The sequence below is a fragment of the Oncorhynchus masou genome, chromosome 29 (genome assembly GCF_036934945.1).
Source record: "Oncorhynchus masou masou isolate Uvic2021 chromosome 29, UVic_Omas_1.1, whole genome shotgun sequence".
NCBI lineage: Eukaryota > Metazoa > Chordata > Actinopteri > Salmoniformes > Salmonidae > Oncorhynchus > Oncorhynchus masou.
In genome coordinates, this window is record NC_088240.1 from 87,327,242 (window position 1) to 87,345,136 (window position 17,895).

At 42.1% G+C, this 17,895-nt stretch overlaps 1 protein-coding gene across 1 annotated transcript; it reads right to left on the minus strand.

The window, feature by feature from the left end:
- Window positions 1-9,690: 9,690 nt before the first annotated feature.
- On the minus strand, window positions 9,691-11,775 carry hoxa2b (homeobox A2b). Its single transcript, XM_064946751.1, has 2 exons — window positions 11,275-11,775; window positions 9,691-10,742 (listed from the first exon to the last, which is right to left on the minus strand). Exons 1-2 carry the CDS (start codon window positions 11,639-11,641, stop codon window positions 10,030-10,032), a joined length of 1,080 nt encoding a protein of 359 aa, XP_064802823.1. The 5' UTR covers window positions 11,642-11,775; the 3' UTR covers window positions 9,691-10,029.
- Window positions 11,776-17,895: the final 6,120 nt, after the last annotated feature.

Genomic DNA, 17,895 nt, shown 5'->3' on the forward strand with positions numbered 1-17,895 from the left:
CTGACAGGCCATCAGAAGCCGGCAGTGGGGTTTCATTGCCCCCAGCGACTAGAGGCTATGAGGTGCCTACTCACTCGGGTAGCCACTACACTGGACATCAAACTAGTGGACAGTGATCACTCAATCTGTCCCCATCTCTGCTGAGTTCTGTGAGGCCTTGCAGGAGAGCTGGGCCTGTGCCATGGTCCTCCCGGACCAGAAGATTATAGGGCGGCAGGCCCATCAATACACTAGAGCTCTGAGCTGTACTGCTGGCCCTGCAGTCTTTCCTTCCACATCTGAAAGGAAGACACGTCCTGGTGAGAATGGACAACCCCACAGTGGTGGCCTACATCAACTATCAGGGTGGACTGAGGTCCTACCGCCTCCATTTTATGGCACGGGACCTCCTCTGGGGTCAGGGACGTCTAGCGTCTCTACTCGCAGAGAACTTACCTGGCATCCTGAGGGAGAGCGCCAACACTGGAGCCTACACCCCCCACCAGGTGGTGCAGCACCTGTGGGACAAGTTCGGGAGGGTGCAGTTGGACCCGTTTGCCTACCTGGTCAATATACACTGCCCTCTGTGGTACTCCATGTCAGAGCCACCAGGGCCTCTGCTTGTATGCTCTGGCTCATGATTGGCCAGGGCTGGAGCTTTAAGCGTTCTCCCCCTTTTCCCTGATCCAGACTGTGTTGGACAGGACCAGGATGGCAGCGCATCGTCTGCTTCTGGTGGCCCCATAGTAGCCCAGATGACCCTGGTCCAGCCTTCTCCTGTTCCTGTTGTCTGGGACACCTTGGCAACTTCCCCTGAGACCGGACCTGCGGTCTCAGGCCGGGGGAACTCTGTGGCGTCCGAGGCCGCACCGCCTCTGCACCAATGGTCCATGTTGGGACTACAGGATAATGGACACCAAGCAGCGCACAAGGGCACCGGCTACAACCGCGGCTTACCAGTTGCGCTGGCAGTTCTGCTCTTGGTACACTGGTATTGAGATTGTGCCGAGTCATGCGGGGTCCTGTATGTCCTCCAATACCTGCAGTCTCGCTTGGATGAGGGCTTGGCAGCCTCTACACTGAGAGGGTATTTGGCTGCTATATCTGCCTGCCATGTGGGGTGGATGGACAGGCCAGTGGGGCGCCATCCCTTGGTCTCCAGGTTTATGAAGGGGGTTCGTCGCCTGCGTCCAGCTAGGTCCCGATCAATGGCGAGCTGGGATCTGGATGTGGTCTTGGCAGCTTTGGCAAAGCCGCCTTTCGAACCGTTGGCGTCTGCTTCCCTGAAACACCTCTCTATGAAGGTGGCTTTCTTGGTAGGGATTACTTCAATGAAGAAGGTGGGTGACCTCCATGCTCTTTCAGTAAGTTCTGAGTGCTACCGGATGGCCCTGGGGGGTTGAGTATATCGCTCCGCCCCAACCCAACCCGTCATTTCTCCTGAAGGTTCTGTCAGACAGGCATTGGGGACCATCCTTTTCATCCCAGCAGTGGCGGGGGTGTCTGGACCTCCCTCTGGCATGCTGTGCCTTGTTGGGTGTACTGACTGTCTATATGGGGGGGGGGGGGGCCCTCCGCTCCACACACACACATCTTGACGGCCCCTGCGTCTCGGTCCCGCTCTGGGACTTCACCGCTGACCAGGTCCCTCTAGTACTGACTAAATCTGGTGTGGGTATATAAATATATTGGAGTGATCCAATATAGTGAAACATAACGAAGGTTACGTACTGTAACCACAGTTATGTGAGCTATATGGATCACTCAATCCTCTACGGTGCTAGAGGGGCCTCAAATTATGTAGAGAATGTGTGTCGCGGCCATGGGGTCTATATATAGGGGCTCCAGCCGTGACACGGGCGTATACGGGAGTAAATCTGTAAATCCTCACCTCGGATGTATCACTCCACCTTGGAGTGATCCATATAGCTAACATAACCGTAGTTACAACCGTGGTTGATAAGAGAATTATGTGCTCTAGCTACATAACCCAATTGAATTATATTACGCTGTCTGCAAACCAGAATTTGTAAGATCCTGGTCGAATGAAACAGACCGAGGCCCAGCTAAATAGTCAAGAAGGTTTATTCACAGAACGTTCTAAAGTCAAGAATACAAAGCAATTCATTTTATACTGACTTCTCACACACACACACGTCCTGCTACACACACACACACACGTCCTGCTACACACACACTGTCTGTCTCACTACCCAGCCGACAGAGATAGTGACCTTGTCCTTGGGACGTACTCCCCGTTCTCTCCCAAATCTCTAGTCAGGTCGGCACCAAGCTCAGACAGTCTGTGTTTAAAATACCATAAAGGCATATTGTTTTACCCTAATTCTGACTAGGACTACACATTTATTGATTATGATTTTATACATTCTAATCAATTCCACACAATTATGTGTGTTAAGGCGGAATATTCAAATCATTCAATTAACAGGCAATTCTCACCTATCACATACGTAACCTTCATTCCCATGTTTCATGAGCTGAAATGAAAGATCCCTGAAATGTTCCATATGCACAAAAAGCTTATTTCTCTAAAATGTTGTGAACAAATTTGTTTACATCCCTGTTAATTACCATTTCTCCTTTGCCAAGATAATCCATCCACCTGACATGTGGCATATCAAGAAGCTGATTAAACAGCGTGATCATTACACATGTGCATCTTGTGCTCGGGGCAACAAAAGGCTCTAAAATGTGCAGTTTTGTTACACAACACAATGCTACAGATGTCAAGTTTTGAGGAAGCGTGCAATTGGAATGCTGACTGCAGGAATGTTCACTAGAGCTGTTGCCAGAGAATGTAATGTTCATTTCTCGATCATAAACCGCCTCCAATGTCATTTGACAGGATTTGGCGGTACGTCCAACCAGCCTCACAACCGCAGACCACGTGTAACCACGCCAACCCAGGACCTCCACATCCAGCTTCTTCACCTGCGGGATCGTCTGAGACCAGCTCCTTGGACAGCTGATGAAATTGTGGGTTTGCACAACCGGAGAATTTCTGCACAAACTGTCAGAAGCCGTCTCAGGGAAGCTAATCTGAATGCTTGTCTTCCTCACCAGGGTCTTGACCTGACTGCAGTTCGGCGTCCTAACTGACTTCAGTGAGCAAATGCTCACCTTCGATGGCCACTGGGGCGCTGGAGAAGTGTGCTCTTCACGGATGATTCCCGGTTTCAACTGTGCTGTTGCAGATGGCAGACCGCGTGTATGGCTTTGTGTGGGCGAGTGATTTGCTGATCTTGTTGTGAACAGAGTGCCCCATGGTGCCGGTGGGGTTATGGTATAGGTAGGCATAAGCGACGGACGATGAAAAACAATTGCATTTTATCAATGGCAATTTGAATGCACAGAGGTGCTGTGAGAAGATCCTGAGGCCCATTGCCGTGCCATTCATCCGCCTCCATCACTTAGTTTCAGCATGATAATGCACGGCCCCATTTCGCAAGGATCTGTACACAATTCCTGGAAGCTGTAAATGTCCCAGTTATTCTATGGCCTGCATATTCACCAGACATATCACCCAATTGAAAATGTTTGTGATGCTCTGGATCAATGTGTATGACAGCGGGTTCCATATCCTGCCAACATCCAGCAACTTCGCACAGCCATTGAAGAGGAGTGGGACAACATTCCACAGGCCACAATCAACAGCCTGAACAACTCTAACAACTCTGCGAAGGAGATGTCGCCCTGCATGAGGCAAATGCTGGTCACACCAGATACGGACTGGTTTTCTGATCCATACCTATTTATTTAAGGTATCTGTGACCAACAGATGCATATCTGTTTCCCCAGTCATGTGAAATCCATAGATTATGGCCTATTGAATTTATTTCAATTGACTGATTTCCTTATATGAACTGTAACTCAGTACCATCTTTTAAACTGTTGCATTTTATATTTTTGTTCAGTGTAGTTTAGTTGCCTCCCTCTCTGGTTTATTTACGTGGCCCCCGTCACACCACAATTATAAGCAACAATTATGTGAGTTATGGTAGGCAACCTATAATTAACGTACAGATGATTTCTCTGTTCAGATCTTAAATGTAATGTGGTATTTATAGTAAACACAGACAGCAAATGGCAGTTTATTGAATCAGACTTGCTCTCTTCCAATCAGGAGAATAGGTGCTGGAGCTGCTCTGACTGTCGCTGAACAACAGATCTGTGGTGGCAGATCATACCACACGTCAATGAATCCCACATATTACAGCTTCATAGATAATATCTCCCTCCCAAATGGCACCCTAGTCCTTTATATAGTGCACTACTTTTTACTGGGGCCCAAAGTAGTGCACTATATAGGGAATAGGGTGCCATTTGGGATGAAGCACATGTAGGTGTGATAAGAATTCCTTGGATGGATGCCTGGTTTGTGCCAATGTAAACTGTTATTATGCAAGCACAGAGCCCTCTCTAAGAAAAAACAACTTCTACTCCTTTTGTGTGTTTAGGAAAGAGACCTGGGCATCATCAGTCAGTGTCAGTCTGTTGGGGAGGTTTGGGGCCATGGCAGGGTTGAGTGTCATTCAACTACCAGACACTGCACTCAAACGTGGTTCCTAAACCCACATGTTTTATGAGGGATCTCAGACTCAACTGGGTGTTAATTTCTCTGTCCTGTCCAAGCCTGGTATATCAAAATGTATTGTCCAATCAATTCCATGTACTGTCTGTCATCCCATTGTGAATCAGTCGGGAGTTTGTGCTACATCTCAACGTGCCCTGTGTGTGTTACGTCTCAACTTGCCCTATGTGGGAGACAGTTGGGGCATGATGATGACGCTACAATACATGTTCAGGGAAGCATAGTACTCCTGTCCTCCTCTGCTGTCTTGTCTGTCTCTAAAACAACAGCCCCTGTACCTCCTGTACTGTAGCCTACACAGCATGGGGTTATTGTCACCATTCTATGAAGCTTGTTTATAACCTTGTGTCAAACCGTGCCACCCAATTCTTGTTAAAGTCCTTTGAGCGAGGCAGAGCTTTCAGACAGTTTATAGAGTGAGACAGGCAGTGATGACTGAACCTATCCAGCTGTCACCACACCTTTTTTGTCTGCTTCTGAAATGGCACCCTATTCCGTATGTAGTGAACTACTTTTGACCAGAGCCCTAGGAAACCTCCCCTTTTCTTTTCTTGTCTCAGGACCAGTCCAACTCAGGATGGGTATGGGAGAGTGGCTGTCTCTGACCTCTGATATCTCTAGGGTCGCAAAGTTCCAGCAACATTCCCAGAATTCCAAGGTTTTCCAGAAATTGTGGTTTTAGGATTTTCCTTTCTGATTTTGGGAATCTACCAACCATGATTTCTGGAAAACCTGGGAACTTTTTGGAAAGTTCATGGAATTTTGCGACCCTACCAGGACCTCTGGGATTGACAGAGCCTAAATCCTGAGACGAGTATACAAGTTCTTATTTACAATGACGGGCTACCCCGGCCAAACCCTAACCAGGACAACGCTGGACCAGTTGTGCACCGCCCTATGGGACTCCCAATCACGGCCGGTTGTGATACAGCCTGTAATCGAACCAAGGTCTGTAGTGATGCCTCTAGCACTGAGATGCAGTGCCTTTGACCGCTGCGCCACTCAGGAGCCCAAAATAATGACTGGAGAGGGGCATCTGATTAAGTCAGCACTCCTACGCTGAGATACTGTGAATAAGGGCCCTGCTAAACAATAGGACTGTCTCATTACTCACCATTCACAATATCCTTTTTAATGTAAGAATGTACCAATATTCAAACCTCCTCCTTTCCTGTTGACCTTTAACTGAGCAGCAGATAGGACCACACTGTTGACCCCCAGCTGACCTGCCAGGGGTTCCGTCCTGTGTGGTGAGGGAGATGAGAGGTGGCCTGACCTTTGACCTTTCCAGGGAGAGAGATGAACGGTGTCGGATATCCTCTCCCACAATGCACCGCACTCGCTGCTGACTGTGTTTTTCATCTGGTTTCAGGTCCTGAATTAGGTCAGTTACCAATGTTTTACCTTCTGACATTGGTTGATTGGCACCAGAGAAGGAATTAATGTATGTATGTGTGGGTGTGTGTTCGCATGTGTCAACAACAGCATTTTGGTGAAAAGACTATATACTTTTAAATTTGGATACAAAATGGAGGACAAAAAGTATATGGCAGGGCTACGGCAGCTGGTGGACAGCTTGCAGGTCGCCCTACATCAGCCCTGGGTTCATAGACTATTCAGGTTTTTTCAAACACTTTGAGCCTATACTGGCAGTGAGTGTTAGATGGGAAAGGTTTACACTTCTGGGACTATACCATTGGTTCCATTGAGCCAGAGAAGCACTTTGAAAGAAAAACAAATACTACTTGAACTCAGGTCCATCTACAATGTTGTTACTACAGTTATTACTGTGCAGGTACATGGGCATGAGGGCAACTTGAAGGTAAAGTGAGTTTGGGTCTTGATCCAAGCTCTGTTGATTGTTCCTCAGACTGACTTTCATTGGCCCTGCAGGGGCATTGGGCTGAGGTTTCAGAGGTGTTACATTTACAGTTTGTTTCAAGTCAAAAGCCAAGCTTGGAAGTGACTGACTGCCTCCTCGGCTTACAGGGATTAACCTACTCCGGTGGTGTTTTGAAACGGCTCAGGATTGTTTTACCATTTCACTTCAAATCTCTCCTGTCACAACTCACATAATGATAGTTCACCACCTGTGTCCCCCTTCAGTGTTGTGGACAAACTAATCATGGAGTTGTGGACAGACAGGACTGGGGTACAGTAGTACATCACAGTGGAGTTGACATGAGCAAAACTATGAATAATCGCATGAGATATTGGGGCCCTGGTAAAAAACAGTAGTGCACTAGATACACTGTAAACTCATGGCATTTTTACCTGAAATACTTCTAGTAAGTTGTACTCAAAATCAATGACTAGTCATTATTACTTAATATCGTTGTGGTACTGACTCAACTAAATGAGACACCAACTAAATATTTGTAAGATATATGATAACAAATGAACATGTTTACCAGCATGCTCTACTGCAGGTGGATTTTTTTGGTAAAAGTTTTTTTTTTGTGTGTTTGAATGTACATTCAGTGATTGTGTTAACATTTTAATAAATCAAAGATAAATAATTGTTTTCTAAACTAGTCCAATCATTGGATTTTTGCACCCCTTACTGAAATTGTTCCAGTTGAAATGGCTTAGGTTTCCTCCCACTGTTCTTAACCCTGGCAGTCATTATGAATGTAGGTTGCAGGTGAATACACATTTCAACTGTTGGGTAGCCTGATGCTGACTAGATTCCAATAGGAATTACACCTCACTTTGCAAGACACAGTATAATGTCCTTTACAGTAAGGGATGCAACATTCTGATGAATTTCCTGGTTGGAAGATTATTGGAAAAATGTAGGGAATTTTACAACCCTACTTGCAGGCCTGATGTGGCCTGTAAACTATGCGTTTCAGGCCACTGTTTTAAGCCTTTTGATAGATGTAATGGTTCAATTATAATGTTCCCCTAAGAACACACTTGGTGAATGCCCCCGGACTGAAATTGAACGAATTCTACAACGATGTCTCTGTCACTAACAAATACAGTCATGGGTGGTAACTACAATTCAATCTAAAAGGCGAGACACACTGAGAAATTATTGGAGGCGTGGCTTAATGGTGAAGTTAAATTGAAGTATACTTTACTCAAAATATATGTATTTTTATTACTCATAGGAAGGTAGTACTGCTCACTTCAGCTATTTAAGTTGTTAGGTCATTGTTTCTTCAAAATGTTTGCGTAGCCAGAATTGATCCGGTTTTACAGTGTAGGGAATAGGTTGCCATTTGGGAAAGGAATAATGCACTTTTTGGGTGAGATTCAATGGTTTCAACCCAATAAATGTATCAGTCATATCAGCCAGATAATCTTAGTTATAATCACTTACTTGTCTACCTTTTGTGAATGTTTGTGACAAGACTACAAAGAGCATGATTTGTTGCACTCTTCGGATTAGATTTATAGAGATGATCATTTAATTTAAACTGTTTCATAGACTACAATTGTCGATTTTACTCTCAATAATGAATATGTAGTTTAAAAGGACCTACTATAGATTGTATGGCAGGAGGCTACGGGCTACTAGGCTACATTTAGTCCATCCCCGACCAAATGAATTTTCTTAAACATTTTTCTGTCACATTTGTTCAATATAATCCTACATTAAAGAACGTTATTTGTCGTAAATGTGATTATTTTTTTAACATTTATTTGCATACTATTGTTTGAAAGATACCTCATAACTAGTTTCAGACAGCATGCAGACCGTTCGATGGTGTTGTAGAAAATGGCGGTGGTCTGACCGTATCCCCCTATCCGCAGGCCCACTAAAAGAAGCACGCTCTAGTCTAGCGTAGCCTAGCACACTATGCCATTGTTAGTGCGTCTGGTGTTGTGATACAGGGCCTAGTCATTATGAAAGAAAATAGTATTTTGTACCCTTAATTGGATATCCCGATCTTATATTTTATTCACTAGACCTATACCGATTTGTAGAGGAACTATCAGGTTTAGCGCATCCTGTCGGAGCAGTGATTTACCATTGACATGGTAGACTAGGCTAGAATTACAGCATGTCATATTGTGATCAACGAATTGTGTTAAAATATTCAACCAAAATAGTCTGACAAGTGATCATAATACGTTTCCATATATTTAAATATAATCATAATAAACAGTGCCATGGATTTAATTTACCCGTTCAGCAAGTGCACATTATTCAGTCTATTTAGTAATATTATAATATGTTAATTGCAAACATATAGCCTAGTCAATTAACAGATGGGGTTTAGTTCAAAAATAATAACCACGTAGTCGACACTAATTGTTAGTTTCAATACTATAAAAATAAAGAAATAAAGATTTAAAGAGGCAAAAAGCATGAATCTCTTTCAACAGCGGATTGAATTACGTAGTGTGAAGTAGTAGGCTATACTCCCCCTCCCCCCAAGATGTAAGTTTTATAGGCTATAAAATGTAATTGTAGAACGTCAACAAAGTTACAGCTTTTGGCCGAGGACTCCCGGTATCCCCCAATAGGAAGATTGTTTTTATTTGCGCATGTACTACGGCAATTAATCTCTTTAATGACGTCCTCAATCATAAACTACTGTGATTTATGGACTCAGAAACAATGTAATCTATGTCTCATTCAACAGCTCTAGTCCATAGCGTATGGCTAATTCAATCATCAATCTTTCTAGGAAAAATATTCAAGAGCAAATCAAGCTACAGTTGGAGAATGTTTATTGTCACGTCATTAGAAGTAGCCTTTTGTTATTGGACGTATTTTAAGTATGTTACTGTTTTGGCCTGAAATTATCGCAGTGTCGTTTTAGTAGTTTATATTTGTGATTTCCTTTTATGAGATGCTCAAATCTGCTCACTATTGTCCATTTAACACCAATCAATTCACTTGATATATTTCAGGATGCAGAGTGTTGCCTTCCGTTCTGAAGGAAATATTTCATCATCAAAGGATCACTTGTTGCAACAATATTCTTTGTAAGAATGTCTAAAAATCTAAGAATATTCTAAGAATATTGAGACAATTATTTTCAGACCCATTGTATGCTAAATGAAATCCAAATTGTTTAAGTAATGAAAACAACATCAACGTTCAAGTGGATGGAAAATAGTGAAGGACATGATGATGAATATCTCTCGTAAATAAGAAACATTTTATTCTAAGAAAATAGGCTATTTATAACATTATTGTACCGGGAAATGACACAAAAATAAAATGAAAAGATGTTGTATATCATTATTTGGAGGCATAATATTGGCAATATAAAAAAAACTATTCAACTGATGAATTTATTGTTTTCAAACTTACCTCATTGGAGCCATGTATTAATCAATCAAACAATTACATCAAAATATAAAGTGAAGCCAGTTATTTGGAAGAACTTGGAAGACAGGAAGCTCTTCCTAAACTAAGATGTTGTTGTTGGAAAATGTACTAAATGTAGCCTAGTAGCCCGTAGCCTCCTGAATAGTTAGTAGCTCAAGTGTTGCAGGTCGATTGTTGTGAGCGTTTCTGAGAAAAAATCGAAACCTTCAGATGATAAACCCATTGGACTATCTATAGAATCTGACAAACTTGGAGAGAAGGAATCCGATGAGAAAACGTGAAAGTCCTGCAAAGAGACGTCCAGGGCCGGGGAATGCGCATTGTCCCCGCCAGATGCGCAGTCCGGGCCTATTGTTGACACGCATATAGGAACAGTGGGTGCCGGGTTAGGAAAATGTTTCAGATTTTTGTCATCGCTGTTTAAAGGCGAAGCAGTTGAGCTTTGGGAATCTCCATTGTGATTGTGTGCATTCTGAGACTGTTGTTGTGAAGTTAAGGTATTCTGGTGAAAAGAGCAGGTTTCCCTCTCCAGAAGCGCGCCGGCGGGTAGGCCTACATTGTTACCAGCCTGTTCGAAGTCCTCCTCTCTCCCGTCCTCCAGACTAGTGAATGTCCCCTCGCCGTTCTGGTTCTCCTTGCAGTGGGTTTGTCTCTTGTGCTTCATCCTGCGGTTCTGGAACCAGACTTTCACCTGCCTCTCAGTTAAATTCAGTAAAGCAGCTATTTCCACCCGCCGGGGTCTGCACAGATACTTGTTGAAGTGAAACTCCTTCTCCAACTCCAATAGCTGGGTGTTGGTGTACGCTGTCCTCAGCCTCCGAGATCCCCCGCCACCACTCTCTGCAATCTCTGGCGACCCTGAAAAACATTGAAAGACATTTGAAATGTTCAACCAATACAGAAAAAGCAATTGATGATTGAATATACATATATAAATGGCAGTTGGTAAATAAAAAATCGAGGTTCTACTGGGCCGCACAGCAAATGGTTTGTGGGAGCACAGACACCGCGCTGAAACGATTTATGAGCCCGGAGCAGAATATGATGGGTCTGCGTGGACCAGGCCGACTGGCTTGAAGATTAATGAACATGCCAGCTGCCGGTCGGTCGGCCTGCTGTAAGAGTAATCTATCACTCTTCATTACTGTCACACATTAACATTCTTCCACTGCATCACCAGTCAGCAGCACACTGACCACTGAAAATGTTCAAATAATTACACTTTTGCTAATAGATATTCTGCAAGTCATGAGAGAGAATTACCCCCAAAATAGAATGTTGAGACCAGACAGACCTTTGCATTTTGATAGGCTAATGGACTACCTACCCCGACTGTAATTTCATTAAAATATAATAGAGGCAATAGATAGGCTAATCAATCATGTCTTACCTTGGGGAGAGAAGTGAAGTGGCGCAGTGTCGGGAGTTGTAGCTGTGGCAGTAGTCTGGTGGTTTTTCTTGGAGGCTTTCTTCTCCTTCATCCAAGGGTACTCCGGGGGTAGGGATGCGGCTGGCAGAGGGCTACAGACTCCATTCAGATTCTGCTTTGACCGGCTGTGGCGTGGGTGGCTGCCCGGGTTGAGGCTGGGAATGGTCTGCTCAAAAGGAGGAGGAATCAGTGTCGACTGTGAAAGCGTCGAGTTCTTGATTGATGAACTTTGAAATGCATCACCGACAGGGGTAAAAGATGTCAGGCACTCAGCAAGCGACGGCTGACTATTGATAAAACCGCTCTCTCGCTCAAATTCGTAATTCATCTCCTCTCTTCTTGTCTTTGAAAAGTCACCGGTCGTATTTTGTGGGCGAGGAGAAAATTATGAAATTTCGTGACAAGTGTTTTTTTTCCAACAATGTTGCTGATTACGGCCGTATGGGGACAGCGATGCCATTAAACTATATTGCTTTCATGGAGACAACGTTGAAATTGGACCATATTACTTGTCACATGATTACCTCTGCCCAATGACAATTTGGGGTTTAATCAAAAGAAGCCACTGTCCTCTGTGATTGATGGAGAAAGTCGGATAGGTAACGCCTAGTTCTGGGGGTAGGGTCTAGTCTGCTTATTTACACACAGTACTGTCCCCGAATGGAGGATAGTCCATTTAAGAAGAGCCCGTGTGTGTGCCGGTGCGTGTGTGTGCGTGCGTGCTTTGGATCCAACGCCTCATTGTCCCGGGTTTATGTCTCAATGTAACGACTAAAGACTAAGTCATTATCAAAGTTAACTCGTTAATCAGAAAAATAATTCTGACCACGCCTGTGGCGCTGCAGAGTGGTACACAGAGACACAACCGAGCAGACATTCAGAGCAGTCTCCCTCCTTTTCATTCTGAGAGAGAGAGCCAGCGAGAGAGAAAGATAAATATATTTGCACCGTCTGTAAAGTTTGTATTCTAAACGTAGGTCTTGATATTTCCTATAAGAATCTGAATACCTTTAAAGATGAGGACTTTCTTTAATACTCACTCACGTATTACTTGTTGTTCTCATGTCAGACTTTGTCAACAAATGTATAAAATATTTAACAAATATTATTATTTATACATTTGTTGCCTTCATGGAAAGCCATTCATTGAGCACAGATATATTAGGAATAAAGTGCTATTTGCATGTGGAACTATCACGGGATGCATGAAATCCCTGTCTGCATGTTTTTGGTGACCTACTCCTATTGTATGGAGATATTACAGTGTGGCACGTGGTTGTAAACTTGCATCATATTTCTGGAGACGCAGCTGCTTCAAATCTCTTTAATCCACCATCAAGATCTGTCAACGTTGAATTGCATCAGAAATAGAAAAATGCATGTGGATGAGAGACGTATATAGGCCTACTGACACAGGAAGAGTAGCCACTGACACAATATTTTGAAGAAAAAATAACATTGAATGTGATCCACGCGCTTACGCACGAGTTTTACACCTCAAATTAGACATTTATTGGTCTTTGTTCAAGTTTAATGGTACCATATCCTTATTTAATACTTTATTGTCATCAGTATTACTGACACCTAAGAATTGGCCTATTGCACAATATATTAACAATTGGTTATAGTATAGTACTTTGGATAGATGCCTTCCCATTCACCTCCCATAGAATCTTTGAAGTGAAACAATAAGATCTATATTCTTTGTTAATAATAAAAAATGGTCATATTGTGTTCCTCCCTGTCTTGAACTTTGAAAAAGTGTTAGTCCCCGGGCTGTTTATTGCTTATATTCCAAACAAAGAGTCTGGAAAGCCTGCACGTTATCAATCTTGCTCGCCAAAAGGTCTGACAGCTCCTTGCCCTAAGAACACATTTAAACCATCTAACTCTGCCTTAGATCATATGTGGCCGTCAGGAAGACGGCAACAACTTGCTACTTATGGGGGGAAACTACACAACTTGGACGTTTCTTTAATAGGAATCCATTTCTGAATCTGGATGTTCTACACAGAGCGGACAGTGATACCGACATACACTATAGGTGGGTTATCTTATCCTGCTTTATTTTGTTAAATGGAAGGAAAATCTACAACATTTTCGTTTTCAAAAGAACGTTAGTAGGAAATAGCAGCAAAAGAGTGGATTGACTGAGATGGCGAGAAAGAATCGAATGGATTTGCTTTTACACGGCGTCTATTGTCTGCAGAGGTGAGTGGGTGTTGGCATTCTGCAGAAATCCCATTCAATCCCACGCAGTTTCTGTCTTTGGGCTACCATTATATATATATATATATATAATATCAAAACAACAATATTGTAGGTTATTTGAAACACGAAATACAGTAAGATAATGTTTTTAGAAGTTATGACAACGTTAGTATATATATATATATTAGTATCATCTTGTCATAACTTCTAAAAACATTATCTTACTGTATTTCGTGTTTCAAATAACCTACAATATTGTTGTTTTGATATTTAATTGCAATATAGGCAATCTTGCGTTGCCTTCAGAGCACGACAGGCAGATCGTGTGTTATTCTCTTCCAAAATGTCCCGGATGGAGAACAATAAAACATATGAAAACAAAACACCTTTTCGTTCTCTGCATACCATGAGAGAAGCCCATAGGCTACACGAAAATGGGATTTATTTGTTATGATTAAAGTTTATATTTGCACATAGGCCTAATGCAGTATCAAATTGTCATCAGAGAGACACATTATCGTAATCATTTCATCATAAACATATCACCAGTACATTAATAATCCAAACACATGTAATGCTCAGTAATATTGACTGTTTTTACTCGAGAAAAACATTTGTACATATTTAATTTTAGAACAAAGATGTATATCTTATATGGTAGGTCTAAACCGTTCAAGCTCATTTGGATATCAGATGTTTTTCAGATACGAGGTGTAGCCACAAAACAGGTCTAGCCCGTGTTAAACATTGTGTGAGGAATACAGAGAATCGATCGAAAAATATTAATTTTAGTTTATTATATCAATAATATATATGAACATAGACATGATTTATTATTACAGATGCACTTTTACTAAACAAAAAAGAGTTTACTTTTATCCTTTTCATTTCAATTTTACGGCTAGAATTATTGTTTGTGTGTCAACTTCAATCCGAGATATAGCTGCATAAATCAACGTGACATTTTTGGTTGAATGAAGCTTAACTTCATTGTGATGTGTATCTGGCAGGGTAGTGGACAGGAGCTACATTAACCGTCTGTCCCCCCGTCAAGACAAGACGAGACACCTGGGAAGCATGGCAGGAAAAAAAGTGGACTAGAAGTGAACCTTTTTTCTCTTCGATGACTAACGTTACTTATCGCAGGAAAGTAAACGTTTCCAGATTATGCTGTTAGAATACTTTAATATTCCACATGGATACTGAAATCAACAGCAGTACCAAGCAGTAGCAGAATAACTGCACTAGGCCTGTTAATTTTGGAATCAATATAATAGTGAGAATAACCAGACATTACAAATAGTGTTTTAATTGTAATTAACGGTAAATAATATGTTACTTTCTTTTGACGTTTTCTGTGTAGAATAGAAAGGATCCTGTTGTACAGCGAATTCAGTTCAAGTAAGTTAATTGTTTAGATCGAAGACAGATGGCATTGATGAAAGGTCAGTTAATAGTTTGATGTTTGCATTGTCTTATTTCTATTCCTGGATTTCCTGAACACAATTAACACGTTCTCTCACATGGATGTTATGTTTTGTCTTATGTATGAATCATAATCAGTCGAGCCGAATTATTGTTGGACCAGTATGACAATGTAATCCATACCTGCATTGGGCCCTTTGGTGGGGAAATAGCTATGGGACATTATTATCATGGAACAGGAACTAAACACATAACATATCGAGTATTCCTGAACAGACATGTTGCAGTGGGAAAGGAGTGGAGTAGTAAGACATGATGGATAAGACTGGGCATCCGTTAGAAACACGTGTAGGTCTGTATATGTGTGGAGGAGGATCATTCACAATGGCGATGGCAGTGAGTGGGACTAGAGAGATGACTATCCACCTACACATATTGTATTGTTCTGTAGATAAACCTCCCCCACACAGACACAGCTCAACGGAGAGCATGAGTGTGTAGTTACATATCCGGACATATGAATTCATGGTAAGTCATACTCCCTTCGTGTAGCTATAGGGTTTATACCTTATGAATATAGCCTATAGGATATTATGCTGCTATGTTGGTCCCGGAAATTACCATTGAAGATGGAATCGGCTGAGAGGAGTATGTCACTGAACCAAAGATGGTGAATAAATAAAGATGTCCCACTCAGGCCGTTAACCGTTGAAAAAAAAGTTGTCATTTCAATTCTGCTTAACGGAGTGGCTCTCCCATAGGCACCAGTGCATTAGCGGATGGGTCTGGTCTGCTTAGTTCATTGACTGTACATGAACCAGAAAAAAATAGGGAGTGGGATGTCTTGCTTCCTCTTCCTTCTCTGACTGAACATCAAGGCACGTGTTAAGAGTGAGTCCAGGAATTGGGTCAGGAGACGACAAGGCCTTGTGCTGAATGATTTAACAACGTCCTTTGTTTTCAAACGTGTTTTGTAGTTATGAGGTCCTATTTAGGCCTTTTTCAAATCATGTTTTAAAAATGCACTTTTTTTTAGCTTAGCCTTTAATCGGAGACGTTATTGTTTAAGGCATCCTTTTGTGTTTTATGCTCTTTTATTAATCTATTTTATTGCTTCTGGTTTGCTTTTAATTCTCTCATGGTTTACTGTAACATGTGATGAGATTTTAAATGCATTTTAAATAAAGTTTGATTGATTTGATGAAATACTTTCTTAATCGTTATTTGATATTTAATGCCAGGCTGTGAGGCTGGGCTGTTAATGCATAAAGGTGTAAATAATAATAGGCGTTTAGGATTTTCAGGACCAGTATATTATGTAATGTTAACACTTGCCTCGGGCATTATTTGAACCCATTTCAAAAAGAAAAGAAACGGACAAATATCATATGACCTTTGCATTAAAGTGGTGTATATTGTATCATATGACCTTTTGCATTAAAGTGGTGTATATTGTATCATATTACCTTTTACATTAAAGTGGTGTATATTGTATCATATGACCTTTTACATTAAAGTGGTGTATATTGTATTAAATGACCTTTTACATTAAAGTGGTGTATATTGTATCATATGACCTTTGCATCACACGGGTGTATATACTATAGCCCTAACTGTGTGTTCATGGGCTCTCAATAATATCACAACGCAAACAGAAGAAAATACCTGTTCTTCTAATCAGTCCAAATATATGTTTTCTGATTTGACAGGGCACTGCTGTACATGTTTTAATCAGAGTTGTAATCTACTGTGCTAAATATATGTTTTCTGATTTGACAGGGCACTGCTGTACATGTTTTAATCAGAGTTGTAATTTATTGTGGTAAATAAATGGTTTAATAATTAAAGGAATTTGGAATTGGATTTCTTTTGCAACTTTTCATTGCAAAAGAGTCCACATAACTATGTTGATATCCTATATTTTGGGTTCCCGGGTGGCGCAGCTGTCTAAGGCACTGCATCGCAGTGTTAGAGACGTCACTACAGACACCCTGGTTTGAATCCAGGCTGTATCACAACCGGCCGTAATTGGGAGTCCCATTACACTACACTATACTATTTTGACCAGAGCCCTGTTTGACCAGAGCCCTGTTTCCCCTACCGGGCCCAGTCAACAGTAGCACACTATATATATGGAATAGAGTGCCATTTGGGACGTAACCCAGGCGTTCATCATCACCATGACAGCTCTGTGAACTTCTCTAGCGAATCCTCAATAATGGCCTCTGTCATTGGAGCTGACATGGGACTTGATGTATTGGGGGCCGGGAGGGGGTCGGGAGGGGGCACAGCAAACAACATCCAAGCAGCGCTGTGTTTGAGCTTGCATGGCTCCTCAAATGGTCGCTTCCGCCAAAGACATGTTGAACGTTGTCTACCCCTGACATAGTGAACTGAATGGAATCTACATTTTACATGCCGGACCTTTAACGTGCTCTCTCTCTCTGTCTCTCTCTCTCTTCTCTCTTTCTCTTTCTCTCTCTCTGTCTCTCTCTCTCTCTCTCTCTCTCTCTCTCTCTCTCTCTCTCTCTTTCTCTCTTTCTCTCTCTCTGTCTCTCTCTCTGAGAGTGATTTATGGTCAGTACATAAACAATCCAATAAAACTAGGGTGCTCTGTGCTCAACAACCATTGCAACAGTAGGCTAAGACGTCAACACAACATTGAACTCAGTTTGGGAAGCCTGAACAACAACATGTTGTGCACCTTTCACTCTCCCCCAGATTTGCTTCTTCGGGGTATAGTTTTAGGTTATTTTAGCCCATAACCAAATTCCTGATCACCCCTAACACAAAGGTTTCAAAAAGTTCAAAGTGGGAAAACTGTAGGTAGACTAATGCACGCAGGAATTACGAGAATATCATGTTTGTCCAAGAGATTATTGGCACCCTTGATCAAGATAAGCAAAACAGACTTGAATAAATACTAAGCTACGTTATATGCTAAAA